Source organism: Pseudophryne corroboree, chromosome 6, assembly GCF_028390025.1.
Source record: "Pseudophryne corroboree isolate aPseCor3 chromosome 6, aPseCor3.hap2, whole genome shotgun sequence".
NCBI lineage: Eukaryota > Metazoa > Chordata > Amphibia > Anura > Myobatrachidae > Pseudophryne > Pseudophryne corroboree.
In genome coordinates this window covers 531,145,699-531,161,338 of record NC_086449.1, presented here as the reverse complement: position 1 = coordinate 531,161,338, position 15,640 = coordinate 531,145,699, and the positions used below count along the sequence as shown (strand labels likewise).

Here is a 15,640-nt window from a genome sequence, read left to right as displayed (position 1 = left end):
TATTTCCCTATAGATTGTAAGCTTGAGAGCAGGGTCTTCCTACCTCCTATGTCTATTTTTGCCCAGTTTTGTTCTATAACTGTTCTAGTTGTAAAGTGCAACGGAATATGCTGCGCTATATAAGAAACTGCTAATAAATAAATAAATTAGTTTGTCAAACTTCTTTTTGCCAGAATGCTGTGTGTAAAATGAGCTTTGAGTGACGCACTATATAAATATTATTATTATTATTATTATTATAATATGTAGTTTACAGATGAAGTCCATTATCATCAGGGAGATGACCTAGCATTCAGGAGCATGTAAGTAAAATGCACTCTTTGGTTGATACGTTCCCCTTAATTAATGGCCATCTGTTTTGTTTTTTCTCAACTTTGTTAGGATATTGGGTTCCGACTGGACGGCCTGCGTTCAATCCTACTGCAGGAAGTCCTGATACAGGAGGATGTAGAGCTGATTGAGTTGCTTGACCCAGGGATCCTGTCTGCTGGTCAGACCCAGAATCAACAGAAAGAACATCTTCCAACTCTACGCTCCCTAGCAACACCTAATATTTGGTACAGTCCAGCCAATGGATTCCTATTTGAATAGGCCTTACTTTTATTATGAAAAATCATTATCAGTACTTTTATGTTTCGAAGGCGGGGTTGTTGTGATAGGGCCCTTTGAAACACGTTTTATATTTTCTCTATCGTCCTAAGTGGATGCTGGGGTTCCTGAAAGGACCATGGGGAATAGCGGCTCCGCAGGAGACAGGGCACAAAAAAGTAAAGCTTTTACCAGATCAGGTGGTGTGCACTGGCTCCTCCCCCCATGACCCTCCTCCAGACTCCAGTTAGATTTTGTGCCCGAACGAGAAGGGTGCAATCTAGGTGGCTCTCCTAAAGAGCTGCTTAGAGAAAGTTTAGCTTAGGTTTTTTACTTTACAGTGAGTCCTGCTGGCAACAGGATCACTGCAACGAGGGACTTAGGGGAGAAGTAGTGAACTCACCTGCGTGCAGAGTGGATTTGCTGCTTGGCTACTGGACACTAGCTCCAGAGGGACGATCACAGGTACAGCCTGGATGGTCACCGGAGCCGCGCCGCCGGCCCCCTTGCAGACGCTGAAGAGAGAAGAGGTCCAAATTCGGCGGCTGAAGACTCCTGAGTCTTCATAAAGGTAGCGCACAGCACTGCAGCTGTGCGCCATTTTCCTCTCAGCACACTTCACACAACAGTCACTGAGGGTGCAGAGCGCTGGGGGGGGCGCTCTGAGAGGCAAATAAAAACCTTATTAGAGGCAAAAAATACCTCACATATAGCCCACAGAGGCTATATGGAGATATTTAACCCCTGCCTAACTTCAAAAATAGCGGGAGACGAGGCCGCCGAAAAAGGGGCGGGGCCTATCTCCTCAGCACACAGCGCCATTTTCTCTCACAGAAAAGCTGGAGAGAAGGCTCCCAGGCTCTCCCCTGCACTGCACTACAGAAACAGGGTTAAAACAGAGAGGGGGGGCACTGATTTTGGCGATATTGTATATATATAAAAGATGCTATAAGGGAGAAACACTTATATAAGGTTGTCCCTATATAATTATAGCGTTTTTGGTGTGTGCTGGCAGACTCTCCCTCTGTCTCCCCAAAGGGCTAGTGGGTCCTGTCCTCTGTCAGAGCATTCCCGGTGTGTGTGCTGTGTGTCGGTACGTGTGTGTCGACATGTATGAGGACGATGTTGGTGAGGAGGCGGAGAAATTGCCTGTAATGGTGATGTCACTCTCTAGGGAGTCGACACCGGAATGGATGGCTTATTTAGAGAATTACGTGAGAATGTCAACACGCTGCAAGGTCGGTTGACGACATGAGACGGCCGACAATCTATTAGGACCGGTCCAGGCGTCTCAGAAACACCGTCAGGGGTTTTTAAAAACGCCCATTTACCTCAGTCGGTCGACACAGACACAGACACGGACACTGAATACAGTGTCGACGGTGAATAAACAAACGTATTTCTCATTAGGGCCACACGTTAAGGGCAATGAAGGAGGTGTTACGTGTTTCTGATACTACAAGTACCACAAGAAAGGGTATTATGTGGGAGTGAAAAAACTACCTGTAGTTTTTCCTGAATCAGATAAAATAAAATGAAGTGTGTGATGATGCGTAGGGTTACCCCGATAGCAAATATTGGCGTTATACCCTTTCCCGCCAGAAATTAGGGTACGTTGGGAAACACCCCTTAGGGTGATAAGGCGCTCACACGCTTATCAAGTGGCGTTACCGTCTCCAGATACGGCCGCCCTCAAGGAGCCAGCTGATAGGAAGCTGGAAAAATATCCTAAAAAGTATATACACACATACGGTGGTTATACTGCGACCAGCGATCGCCATCAGCCTGGAGATGCAGTGCTGGGTTGGCTTGGTCGGATTCCCTGACTGAAAATATTTTATTCATGTAGAGCATTTAATAGGATGCATTCTATATATATGTATGTGAGATGCACAGAGGGATATTTGCTCTCTGGCATCAAGATAAGTGCGTTGTCCATATCTCCCAGAAGATGTCAGGGACACGACAGTGGTCAGGTGATACAGATCCCATACGGCAGATGGAAGTATTGCTGTATAAAGGGAAGGAGTTATTTGGGGGTCGGTCCATCGGACCTGGGGACCACAGCAACAGCTGGGAAATCCAACCTTTTTTACCCCAAGTTACATCTCAGCTAAAAAAGACACCGTCTTTTCAGCCTCAATCTTTCCTTTCCCATGAGGGCATGCAGGCAAAAGGCCAGTCATATCTGCCCAGACATAGAGGTAAGGGAAGTAGACTGCAGCAGGCAGCCCTTTCCCAGGAAAAGAAGCCCTCCACCGCGTCTGCCAAGTCCTCAGCATGACGCTGGGGCCGTGCAAGCGGACTCAAGGTGGGGGGGTAGTCTCAAGAGTCTCAGGGCGCAGTGGGATCACTCGCAAGTTGACCCCTAGATCGTACGAGTATTATCCCAGGGGTAAAGATTGGAGAGTCGAGACATCTTCTCCTCGCAGCTTCCTGAAGTCTGCTTTACCAACGGCTCCCTCCGACAGGGAGGCAGCATTGGAAACAATTCACAAGCTGTATATCCAGCAGGTGATAATCAAAGTACCCCTCCTACGACAAGGAAAAGGGTATTATTTTTCCACACTATATTGTGGTACTGAAGCCAGACGGCTTGGTGACACATAGTCTAAATCTAAAATGTTTTGAACACTTACATAAAAGGTTCAAATCGAGATAAAGTCACTCAGAGCAGTGATAGCGAACCGGAAAAAAGGGGACTATATGGTGTCCCTGGACATCAAGGATTACCTCCATGTCCAAAATTTGTCCTTCTCATCAAGGGTACCTCTGGTTCGTGGTACAGAACTGTCAATATCAGTTTCAGACGATGCCGTTTGAATTATCCACGGCACCCCGGGCCTTTTTACCAAGGTAATGGCCGAAAAGATGTTTCTTCAAAGAAAAAAGGCATCTAAATTATCCCTTACTTGCACGACCTAAAAAGGGCAAGTTCCAGAGAACAGTTGGAGGTCGGAAGAGCACTATCTAAAGTAGTTCTTCGACGGCACGACTGGATTCTAAATATTCCAAGAATCGCAGCTGTTTTCCGACGATACGTCTGCTGTTCCTAGGGATGATTCTGGACACGGTTCAGAAAAAGGTTTTTCTTCCCGAGGAAAAAGCCAAGGAGTTATCCGACCTGTCAGGAACCTCCTAAAACCAGGAAAGGTGTCTGTACATCAATGCACAAGAGTCCTGGGAAAAATGGTGGCTTTTTACGAAGCAATTCCATTCGGCAGATTCCATGCAAGAATTTTCCAAAGGGATCTGTTGGACAAATGGTCAGGGTCGCATCCTCAGATGCACCTGCGAATAACCCTGTCGCCAAGGACAAGGGTATATCTTCTGTGGTGGTTGCAAAAGGCTCATCTATTGGAGGGCCGCAGATTCGGCATACAGGATTTGATCCTGGTGACCACGGACGCCAGCCTGAGAGGTTGGGGAGCAGTCACACAAGGAAGAAACTTCCAGGGGGTATGGACGAACCTGGAAAAGTCTATTCACAGAACCACTCCTGCAAGGAAAACCGGTGTTGATTCAGTCGGACAACATCACGGCGGTCGCCCATGTAAACAGACAGGGCGGCACAAGAAGCAGGAGTGCAATGGCAGAAGCTGCCAAGATTCTTCGCTGGGCGGAGAATCACGTAATAGCACTGTCAGCAGTGTTCTTCCCGGGCGTGGACAACTGGGAAGCAGACTTCCTCAGCAGACACGATATACACCCGGGAGAGGGGGGTCTTCATCCAGAAGTCTTCCACATGCTAATAAACTGTTGGGAAAGACCAATGGTAGACATGATGGCGTCTCGCCTCAACAAGAAACTGGACAAGTATTGCGCCAGGTCAAGAGATCCACAGGCAATAGCTGTGGACGCACTGGTAACACCTTGGGTGTACAAATCAGTATATGTGTTTCCTCCTCTGCCTCTCATACCAAAGGTATTGAAGATTATACAGTGAGGAGGAGTAAGAAATACTAGTGGCTCCGGATTGGCCAAGAAGGACTTGGTACCCGGAACTTCAAGAGTTGGTCACGGACGACCCGTGCCCTCTACTTCTGAGAAGGGACCTGCTACAACAGGGTCCCTGTCTCTTTCAAGACTTACCGCGGCTGCGTTTGACGGCATGGCGGTTGAACGCCAGATCCTAAAAGGGAAAGGCATTCCAGAAGAAGTCATTCCTACCTTGATTAAGGCAAGGAAGGAAGTCACCGCGAAACATTATCACCGCATTTGGCGAAAATATGTCGCGTGGTGCGAGGATCGGAGTGTTCCGACGGAGGAATTTCAACTGGGTCGTTTCCTACATTTCCTACAATCAGGATTGTCTAGGGGTCTCAAATTGAGATCTATTAAGGTTCAAATTTCGGCCCTGTCAATATTCTTCCAAAAAGAATTGGCCTCAGTTCCTGAGGTACAGACTTTTGTTAAAGGAGTACTGCATATACAGCCTCCTGTGGTGCCTCCGGTGGCACCGTGGGATCTAAATGTAGTTTTAGATTTCCTCAAATCCCATTGGTTTGAACCATTGAAAAAGGTGGATTTTAAATATCTCACATGGAAAGTGACTATGTTACTGGCCCTGGCTTCCGCCAGGAGAGTATCTGAATTGGCGGCTTTATCTTATAAAAGCCCTTATCTAATCTTCCATTCGGATAGGGCAGAACTGAGGACTCGTCCGCATTTTCTCCCTAAGGTGGTATCAGCGTTTCACCTGAACCAACCTATTGTGGTGCCTGCGGCCACTGGCGACTTGGAGGACTCCAAGTTGTTGGACGTTGTCAGAGCCTTAAAAATATACATTTCAAGGACGGCTGAAGTCAGAAAATCTGACTCGCTGTTGATACTATATGCACCCAACAAGTTGGGTGCCCCTGCTTCTAAGCAGACGATTGCTCGTTGGATTTGTAACACAATTCAACTTGCTCATTCTGTGGCAGGCCTGCCACAGCCTAAATCTGTTAAGGCCCATTCCACAAGGAAGGTGGGCTCATCTTGGGCGGCTGCCCGAGGGGTCTCGGCATTACAATTCTGCCGAGCAGCTACGTGGTCGGGGGAAAACACGTTTGTAAAATTCTACAAATTTGATACCCTGGCAAAAGAGGACTTGGAATTCTCTCATTCGGTGCTGCAGAGTCATCCGCACTCTCCCGCCCGTTTGGGAGCTTTGGTATAATCCCCATGGTCCTTTCAGGAACCCCAGCATCCACTTAGGACGATAGAGAAAATAAGAATTTACTTACCGATAATTCTATTTCTCGGAGTCCGTAGTGGATGCTGGGCGCCCATCCCAAGTGCGGATTATCTGCAATACTGTACATAGTTATTGTTAACAAATTCGGGTTATATTGTTAAGGAGCCATCTTTAAGAGGCTCTTTCTGTTATCATACTGTTAACTGGGTTTAGATCACAAGTTGTACGGTGTGATTGGTGTGGCTGGTATGAGTCTTACCCGGGATTCAAATTGCCTCCCTTATTGTGTACGCTCGTCCGGGCACAGTACCTAACTGGAGTCTGGAGGAGGGTCATGGGGGGAGGAGCCAGTGCACACCACCTGATCTGGTAAAAGCTTTACTTTTTTGTGCCCTGTCTCCTGCGGAGCCGCTATTCCCCATGGTCCTTTCAGGAACCCCAGCATCCACTACGGACTCCGAGAAATAGAATTATCGGTAAGTAAATTCTTATTATTCTGCACATTGTCTGTTGTTTTTGCAAGACGTAGGTTAACTGGACGTACTTGATGTTCAGGAAAATAAGTGAACATCTTTTGTAACTAGAGCTGATATGTTGTCTCCAATTAGGTCATATACATAAAAGATTGAAATTGTTGTTTCTTTAAGTACCCCTAACTCCTGCCTCATAATGTCAGTAAAGAATCACTAATGGTAGTAGAAACACAGAATAGTATAGTGCTAGCGTTCACTTTTGGGAGCACTCCAGCAGTGATGTGGTTTTTCCTGAATGATGCATGATCCGTCCAGGAAAGTCCATGCAAGTCGATGCAAGTCCATGCATGATTGAGTGGTGAACACTGTTTATTATGGCTTCTGATTGTGGTTCTGTGCTCCTAGGCTAGATCCACCTTTTGATATTTTGTTTGAGGCCCATGGACCTTATTCTGATTTGGAAGTAAAACAAGTAACTGCACCTGGGCAAAACCATGTTGCACTGTAGGTGGGTCAGATGTGATAAGTGCATGGAGATTTAGATTTGGGTGGAGTTTGTCCAAACTGAAATTGAATTGAAGTATAAAAATAAAACTGTCCAACGTTTGTGGGCTACATACAAAAGCAGCCAGCATCTACAGTGCATAGAAACAATAGAAATGTATTGGCTCCCCCTGCATTACAAATATGAGCCCTCATTCAGTTTCAGTTGCAGTTTTTCTATTTTAGCAAAACTGCAACTGGCTGCAATCGCATGCTGGGGACCGCCCAGCACAGGGCAAGGCCGCCCAGAATGCAGATACCCAGCAGCGATGCGATTGTTATGGATGCCCCCTGCCTCTGCAGACGGGCTGTGCATTTTCTGGGTCGCAGTGTCTGCGTGTGACATCATGCGTCCGCTCTGAACCAGCCCCCATTTTCTTTGCCATGCTCGCCCAACACCGCGTCACAGTTTCCTGCAAAGCCCGCCGCCGCCCTGTACCGTGCTGCGAACGCGCAGAGGCGTTCGCATAACTGAGATGCAGTTCCCATTTCCTCACTGCGGCGGCAAATGGGGAGATTCCGTTTGATACTGAACAAACCCTGTGGTTTGTTAAAGATTAAAATATTAATATATATATATATATATATATATATATATATATATATATATATATATACATTTTTTTTTTTTGCTTTTTTTTTTTTTTTTTTTTGCTTTACTTCCAAATCAGAATAAGGCCCCATGTTAGCCCATGTCAAAAGATGTGGAGAGTGCATAAAAAAATTTCATTTTATTTTTAATTCTCTACATTGTGGTAAAAATTCGACTTTGATAATATGATTATACTGAATGCCTTTGAGCACTGACTGTTCATTTTCCATTCTTTTCCCAGGGATATGTCTGTGTTGTTTGCGTTTCTCAGTGCTCTGGCTGCACTGAAATCATGGCACTTCTCTTCCTTCTTCATCTGGGGACCCAGCCTACTTTTCTTTGCCATTTTTGCCGTCCAGCGAGTGCTGCGAACATGGAGCGCAATCAGGCTGCAAGTCAAATTAAAAAAATATTGTGGTCAGCTGGAAATGACTGTTGCTAACAGCCGGGCCTTCACCAACCTAGTGAGAAAATCTCTGCGTCTGATCCAGGAGACAGAAGTTATTTCTCGAGGATTCACTCTGTAAGTGTTTTCAGTTCATCAATAGGGCTGAATTCAATTAGCCGTGAGTTCCGTAGTGTGGAATACTGTTTTACACTAATGCGCACTTTGTAGGATATTTTTATACCTGCACAATTCAATCAGAAACGCAAGGAGCCACGGTCATTGCAACAATGATGTAAATTCTGTCATGTGCGACCTACAGTAGGGCAAGTTTATGAAAGAGTGGGGAAAATCCTCCTGAACCCCCACAAAGTGGGTAAATAAGATAGCAGGACAGTGTAGAAGGCTGTTAGTGGCCATAAGGAAAATATTGTAGGCTGTCACATGGGGTCACATGTGTTGATTTTTCCAACTTTTATAAATTATGGAAAAATGATGGCCAGAAAATGTATATCGGCAAATGTTTCCAGTATTTTGGAGCACATTAAAATGTCTCTCTGGTGATCTGTTTGTATAGAAATTGTTTAAAAAGTTGTTAAAAACCCCAAATTGCAGCTCCCAATTGCTACTTAGTTTGTGGCTAAGTGATTTCAGCCCATATTGTGATGTCTTGTACCTGTGCAATAATTACTGTTTAGATTCCTCCTAGCAGGATGTCGTTTAGAAATTTTTACAGTTTTAGAAATACTGTATATTGTTTGTTTATATGTAGTAAAATACATCCTAATATATTATAGAAAAGTACAGTGCTGTCACATCCAAATATAATTCCAGATACAGTATTGCAGTAATTGGTATTGCAGTAATTGCATATACAGTATTGCAGTAATTGCAGATATAGTATTGCAGTAATTGCTGATGCAGTAAATCCATAATTTCAGATGCCGTATCACAGTAATTGCAGATGCAATATGGCAGTAATTTAGCCATTGTACAGGCAAGCTGAAAAACTGCTTTAATGCATTTTATACTGATTTCACTTGTCACATAGAGACATAGCAATAGAAGATTCTTACTATGTAATATGTCTGTCCTCTGATTCTGAATGTCGGTCTCTGTAATACTAGTACTAGGGGATGCAGCATATATTGGAAATGGCAAGGATGCCTCTTCCTGTTACATAAGTAGTACCTAAACCTGTAGGGGGGGTTCTAGAGTGCTGCCTCAGGAACATACTGATGTCTAATGCAGAGGTAAGATGCTATTCTATTGCATTGGCTAGGCCATTTAGTCATTGCCACATCATGTATGTTCAAAATAAGAGGTACTGTGGAACCACTTCTGTTAGTTAAGGGACATCAGATGGCTTTTTGTCAAAGTAAACATTAGGAGAATGGGGCTGACGTAATAAGAAAATAATTGGGCACAGTATAGTTTGCACAAAAAGGGGTAGTTAAGCTGGTTTTTAAAGGCTGGACAAGGACCAAGGAAGTTTGGACTGAGCAATTTGCCTTAATTCTAGCTGCTCTGAAGCCCACTTGTGTCCTTCAGTGGGTGGGAATGACACAATGCCTACATTGTGATAGGCATAGAAATATAGTGGTATATAATGGGGGAAAGTGACACACATAAAGATTGTGATATGGGAATATAGCTACTAGGCCGACACACTGAAGTGTACAGTGTACTGGGAATGGATGCAAGTGATAAAATAAGAAAATACAGACCAGCTAGTTATGTGTGTGGGACTTGTGTAGTGCTCAGGAGAGTTAAATGTACTAACTATGGGGCGTAGTTAATTTCTTGAATGACTGGATCCCGGCGGTTGAAATATCGACGCCGGAATTCCGAAACCAGGGGAAATTCCGGCGGTTAGAACTCGACCGCAGCCCAGTATTCCTCTCTGGTGGTGGGTCCACGCTACCACCCAAGGGGGTAATATAATAGTGTGGCGTTCAAAGCTCGTCACCGGGCCCATTGCGTGGCGAGGGGACTCCCTGCCTCGATTTCGGGATTCCGGGGTCGGTCTCCTGACCGTCAGTATTTCATACCGGACCCCTAACTATCCTGTTAGTGTAACTTGTATTTCCAGATAATCACTACCGTCGTTATGTGACCACTGCCCATTGCACTTGATGGCTGAGCTCTAATTTGACCGGATCAGGCACAACATAAGGCATTTTCCATTCATAAAAATAATCTGTGTGCAAAATGCATATTCATTAAATTCATGTACTGAGTAGTAAATTGAAAAGGAAGCTTACTTAGAGGACGTAATGTCCCATTTACTAGCTTCCTATTTATACAGACACCACAGAAAACTACATGTCTCTGGTAGAGATTTGTATGTGTATTAATATTGTAGGAAATACACGCGGGAGACCTAAAATATGGTATTTCTCAGCCTTGTGCTTTATGCAGTGCTGAACTGCCTGCCAAGCATTAGAAGGTATCCTTAATTAAAAAATGTATTTTCTTTTCTTAGTGAATTTCATGACCGTATGTGGAAGTTGTAATGTTCCCAATATATTTTCAGGAAAATTGTGTGTGCATGTAGATTATTCTGTGAAGTATTTCATAGTCCTAGTTGTGCCTGTAACATCATCTGCTGCTTTGTGTTCTCATTACCTGCCATCCTGAGATGGATTACTCTCCTCTCATTAATGTTGTTACAGAATACATGAACTTTCCCTATATCAAAGTTTTCCTCAGCAGTAGGTACATTGGGGGTCATTCTGACCTGACCGCATGCTGCCGTTCATCGCAGCGCATTGATCAGGTCAGAAGTGCGCATGCGGCGCCGGCGTATGCCAGACAGCCGATGGCTGTCTTAGCCCAGCGATGGCCTCTGCCTGATTGACAGGCAGTGGCTGTCGCTGGGTGGGAGGGGGCAGCACGGCGGCGTTTGGCCGCTGTTTTGTGGGTGCGGTCTGGCCAACGCAGGCGTGGCCTGACCATGCAGGGGCGGGGCGCAGCGGCTGCGTGACATCACGCGCAGCCGCTGCAACCATCACAAAGACGAGCAACTCCCGGCCCGCACGCAGGAGCTGCGCTGGCTGGGAGTTACTCTTCAAGTACAAAAGCATCGCCGCTGTGCGATGCTTTTGTACATCTGCGGAGGGGGCCGGGCCTGACATGCGGGGCGGACAAGCCCTGTTCTGGGCGTACCCCCGCATGTCAGTGTGGATGATCGTAGCTGTGTAAATTTAGCACAGCTACGATCAGGTCTGAATCACCCCCATTGTGTTTTGTCGTTCCGTGTGCACTCCATGCAGATCATGAAAATGACAGCGTTCTGTATTTCCTGTGCGTGGTTTATTTTCATACATGTCTGTGTGCATGGACCATGCTTAATCCATGACCTATCTGTATTTTATTTCTGTTCTCGTTCTGCATGCGATCTTTACTTCTAGGAAACTGATAATCCATATTGTGGTGTGACACTTCTAATAACAGCTTTGGTTAAATAGTATAATTTGAAAACTATTGTAAATTATGGTTAGGATATCTCAGTTACAATGTTTTACACTTTGAAATGAATCCTGATGACATATTTACAGTTTCTTTAGAAATTTTCACTTGTAAGGTAGACATTGCTCTGACACATCCAGACTGCTGTTATGGCACATTGGTTATGAGGTTTCTCTGCTGTCCCTTGTAAATGATGGGGAAGGTGACACATGATGTATGTTAGGCAGACTACCCACAAGGAATGTAGGGAATGGGCTTCTGGAATACCTTGCACTTCCAAACCCACACTTTCAGATCTTGCATTTTAAACGCTCATTAGTAGAAATACTATGATTAGGAAATATAACAGGGCCCACTGCAGCCTGTTTCTATGTTGGCAATAGGTGTCAATCCTTTCATACATGTAAAATAAATATGTCTGCACTTTAAATAGTTAAATAGTCATTAGTGCTTTTCACCAATGGCTTCAGGAGCCAATAATGAGCTACAACACTTTTTTAGAGGCTGACAGAGTTAAATAGTCAATGCAGAATGTTTTTCACAAGTGATTTGCTTTAAACGTTTATGTGGTTGTTGATGATAGGACAGTTCCCTTCTCAATAAAACACGTAGCCCACATACAGCACATGAATCCCCATTCTCTATGTGGAGGTGGCATGAGATAGGATTGTCCAGCAGTAGACATCATGAAGCTGCATTGCTACCTATGTACATGTCCCCCTGTAGCCAGTAATGCAGAACTGTTAAATCCATCTTACTCGCTAACTTCAAATGGTGACAATTTTGACTTTGGCTCTTGTGTTTGATCCTCTAGCGCACACCAATCTATACATCACCTGCTTGTGGCTTGGAGTATAATAGGCATGGAATTGCCCTCTGGGCACCTTTAGTAAAATCTTTCACTCATATTTTCTTTTTGTGTTCTCTTCATTTTACATAGAAGCCTATCCCACACTGTCAGGGTGTGCAGTTGAAGAGAATTGCTTTTTTCCTTTCATTAAATAGTAATAAAATGCTGTAAAACAAAGTTGGAGAAACAGACCTAAAAAGTTTAAAAACCGTTCTATTTTACATTGCATTTGTTATGTTTATACTACATAAATAATATTTGTTGAAAGCATAATATATGTGGCGAAAGTGGCTTGGGACATCTGTACAGATGTATCACATTTTACTTTTCAAGTTTGCTTGACAGGGTCAGTGCTGCTTGGCCGTATGATAAAGTTGGAAAACATGTAAGCCAGCACCTCCTTGGTTTGCGCAAAGCCGTCTACAAAACAGTCAGAACCAACTTCCGAATTTCACGTCTTGCTACATTATACATGCTGAAAAAATATCCTTTCCAATAATTTTGTTCTGGTACAATGATTTACAGGTTAGTTTGTGTGAAAGATTTACGTAATCATTTGTGTGTGGTCATATAAATTATTACATGGCCTTGTAGGATCATGGACACTGCCGTGAGTGGGTTAGATGCACAGATGACATATTTGGCACACACCTGAGAAATAAGCTATTACTTTGGGCACACCAAGGACTACAGTGATAGGCCGCTGTGTTACAGTTCCACTGTTTTGTAGACCTATGTGAGGATTTGCTCCATTTACAGTATCTTCTGATCAGTCCAGATACAGATTTGTCCTCATACATCCATTCTGCAGTCACACCAAACAGCCGCTCTTGGCACGCTAGGTCGTGTAAGAATCTTCTAGTGTTGCTTCTTTGCTTGCTGAAAATGTGTCTTAGTCGTACAGCAATGTGAATAGGACGCATGTGAAGACTGTGCTGATTGATTTAATATGACACTTGTATATCTGTGTGCGATTGAGTATCTGAATCTGTACACAAAGTGCTACAATGTAGCAGTCATGAGTTTTTCCAGTACAAGGTCTGTTGCGCTACGTATACAGACTCATGATGGGTACACACTTACAGTATAGATATATCAGATTGCTTAGATTGTAAGCACGGATCTCTCCGTGTATACCCCCCTTTACCCTGGTCTCATAGATTTTTGCACATAGCCCTATGGGGCCACAAACAATAATCTGTGAGTCTGGCAGTACAGTATGTGCAGCATACAGTTAATTGGATTGACCCCTTAGAGATAAGAGGGCCTTTTATGCAAACTTGCAATCTATAGGGAAATAGGCAGCACTTATACTCCCATGCACCAGAAAATGCCTATGTAAAATTCGTCTAGATTGCCAAGGTTCTTGGTGGGCTGTAAGGTTACCTTTAACGATGCACCTTCTTTGCCACTCTTGTTTTTTCTTAACGGTAACTAAACTTATCCCTTAAACTGTGAGATAGACAATGTAACTAACTACATCTGCGTTGTTCCTTTGAAAGACTTGGGTCTTGGATTAAGTGAAGAGCAGGTGTCTGAGGAGGATGCACACAATCTGACTGATGGCTTCAGCCTCCCTGCTTTAAAGGTAAGCCGTGTGCTAAATATATTTGTATAGTTGTTCTTTTTCATGGAACACAAACTTCTGCATCAATTAAATTTTTGTTTTAATGAATAAAAAGCTTTGATATGTGAGAAGTGCTAGTGTACCTTCTTGTATTTTTATTTCCTCTGCCATTATAACTCCCTGTACAAAAATATTAAGGCTTCCCATTAAAAAAAGACTGTAATGCATACCCAATTCATACAAACATTTTTTTACTGTTCAATTAATTACATGTTATAGTGGATTCCTAAGCATAGAACTGTTTTATCTTTCATTTATCCTTCTGTCTTTAGAAATCATGTTTATTAACAGTATTGCCTGTCTTTTGACAGGTTTTATTTCAGTTGTGGATAGGGCAGAGTTCAGAGTTTTTCCGACGCTTAGCCCTACTCCTGTCTCCTGAGAATGCATGCCAAGGGTCACTCACTAGCCCAGAGCTGCTTCCACATTACGTTTGGTGTGACGTGGCACAGGATCTACCTCATACTCAGGCTGCCTGCTTAACGGAACTGAAGCGCAGCTACGAGTTTTATCGTTATTTTGAAACGCAACACCAGTCCGGCGCTGAGCGTACTAATAGGAGGAAACGGGAAACTGGGGAGCTGAACAGTCTTCATGGCGCTGTGCGCAGTCTGCAACTACACTTGAAGGCGCTGCTCAATGAGTAAGTTTGTATCTGCAGGTATGAAAATTGCCAGAACAGTAGATAACCATATAAGCTAAGATACAGTAGATCTAACACCTCACGAAGCTAAAACTACTTCAGGAAAGATAGCATGCATGTGTTATGTATTCTTATTAACAAAACAGATGATGCAATACTTTACCAAGTTTTGTTTTATTGTTTAAATGTGTATAAGCTCTTATCCCCGCATTACCCATATAGCCAGCAATATATTAGGATTAAAAAGCAAAACATGCAGCAATATTTAACAATATAGCAGTCACTTCCTTTGCATGTCCTATTCTCGAATGAACTTTTCTCTTACGTCCTTGATGATACTGGGGTCCATTTAGTACCATGGGGTATAGACGGGTCCACTAGGAGCCATGGGCACTTTAAGAACTTGATAGTGTGGGCTGGCTCCTCCCTCTATGCCCCTTCTACCAGACTCAGTTTAGAAAATGTGCCCGGAGTAGATGGTCACGCTGAAGGAAGGCACAAGCCTGCCTGCTTCGTGGGACTTAGAGGGGGGAACGGCCCAACCTCTTGAAGGGTTAATGGTCCCATTCCCCGCTGACAGGACACTGAGCTCCTGAAGGAACTATTCTGAAGCCCCACCACGGTGAGCTTACATTCCCGCTGCACGCCGCCACCCCTAACAGAGCCAGAAGAATGAAGAGTGGTGAGTACTAAGCCGGCGTCCCGGTTTGCGGGGCACTGGCCATTATAGCGGCACAAGGGTACGGAGATGCACGGCTTCTAAAAGGGCCGGAATGCGTCTCCAGACACAGTACACAACTGCGTCTCAGCACACTGTACACAGTACCCAGACTGCCAACGCAGCCTTAAAACGGTTTCTCTCCATTTTAAGCACCAGATTCCTCAGCCAGAATAAAAAAAGCGAGAAGACCACGCGCCATTGAAGGGGCGGGGCTTCACTATGAGAGGATCCAGCAGCTCACCAGCGCGATTTTCCCTCTGCAGTGGACACAGACACTGACAGGACAGGGACGCGCAGCTCCTCCAGTGTGACTCCAGAATACCTTGGCGGTACCAGGGGGTCATAACAGTGGGGGAGCGACTATTAGTGTACTAAGTCCCCTTCCAGGGTACTTAGTCTGCGACCTGGCAAATCTTGCCATTAGCGATAAGGGCGCGGTGGGGACTGGCTCCAAACAGCTCTGTGTCTCCCTGAAAGGCTCTTTGTGGGTTAATTGTGCTTAACCTTTTCCTGTGTGTGTGTGCTGTCACATTTACATGATGTCAGGCAAAGAGTGTGTTTCTTGTAC

At 44.5% G+C, this 15,640-nt stretch overlaps 1 protein-coding gene across 4 annotated transcripts in view; it reads left to right on the top strand.

Moving 5' to 3' along the window:
• VEZT (vezatin, adherens junctions transmembrane protein) overlaps window positions 1–15,640 on the top strand; it is a 173,882-nt gene that overhangs the window by 113,385 nt on the left and 44,857 nt on the right. For 2 of the 4 annotated variants that reach the window (XM_063927598.1, XM_063927600.1), the window contains exons 4-8: window positions 382–557; window positions 7,617–7,898; window positions 12,415–12,564; window positions 13,522–13,669; window positions 14,020–14,351. In XM_063927598.1, the coding sequence (XP_063783668.1) occupies window positions 382–557; window positions 7,617–7,898; window positions 12,415–12,564; window positions 13,522–13,669; window positions 14,020–14,351 (1,088 nt within the window). The remainder of the gene's footprint in view (window positions 1–381; window positions 558–7,616; window positions 7,899–12,414; window positions 12,565–13,521; window positions 13,670–14,019; window positions 14,352–15,640) is intronic. The other 2 variants (XM_063927599.1, XM_063927601.1) reach the window with 2 other exon arrangements.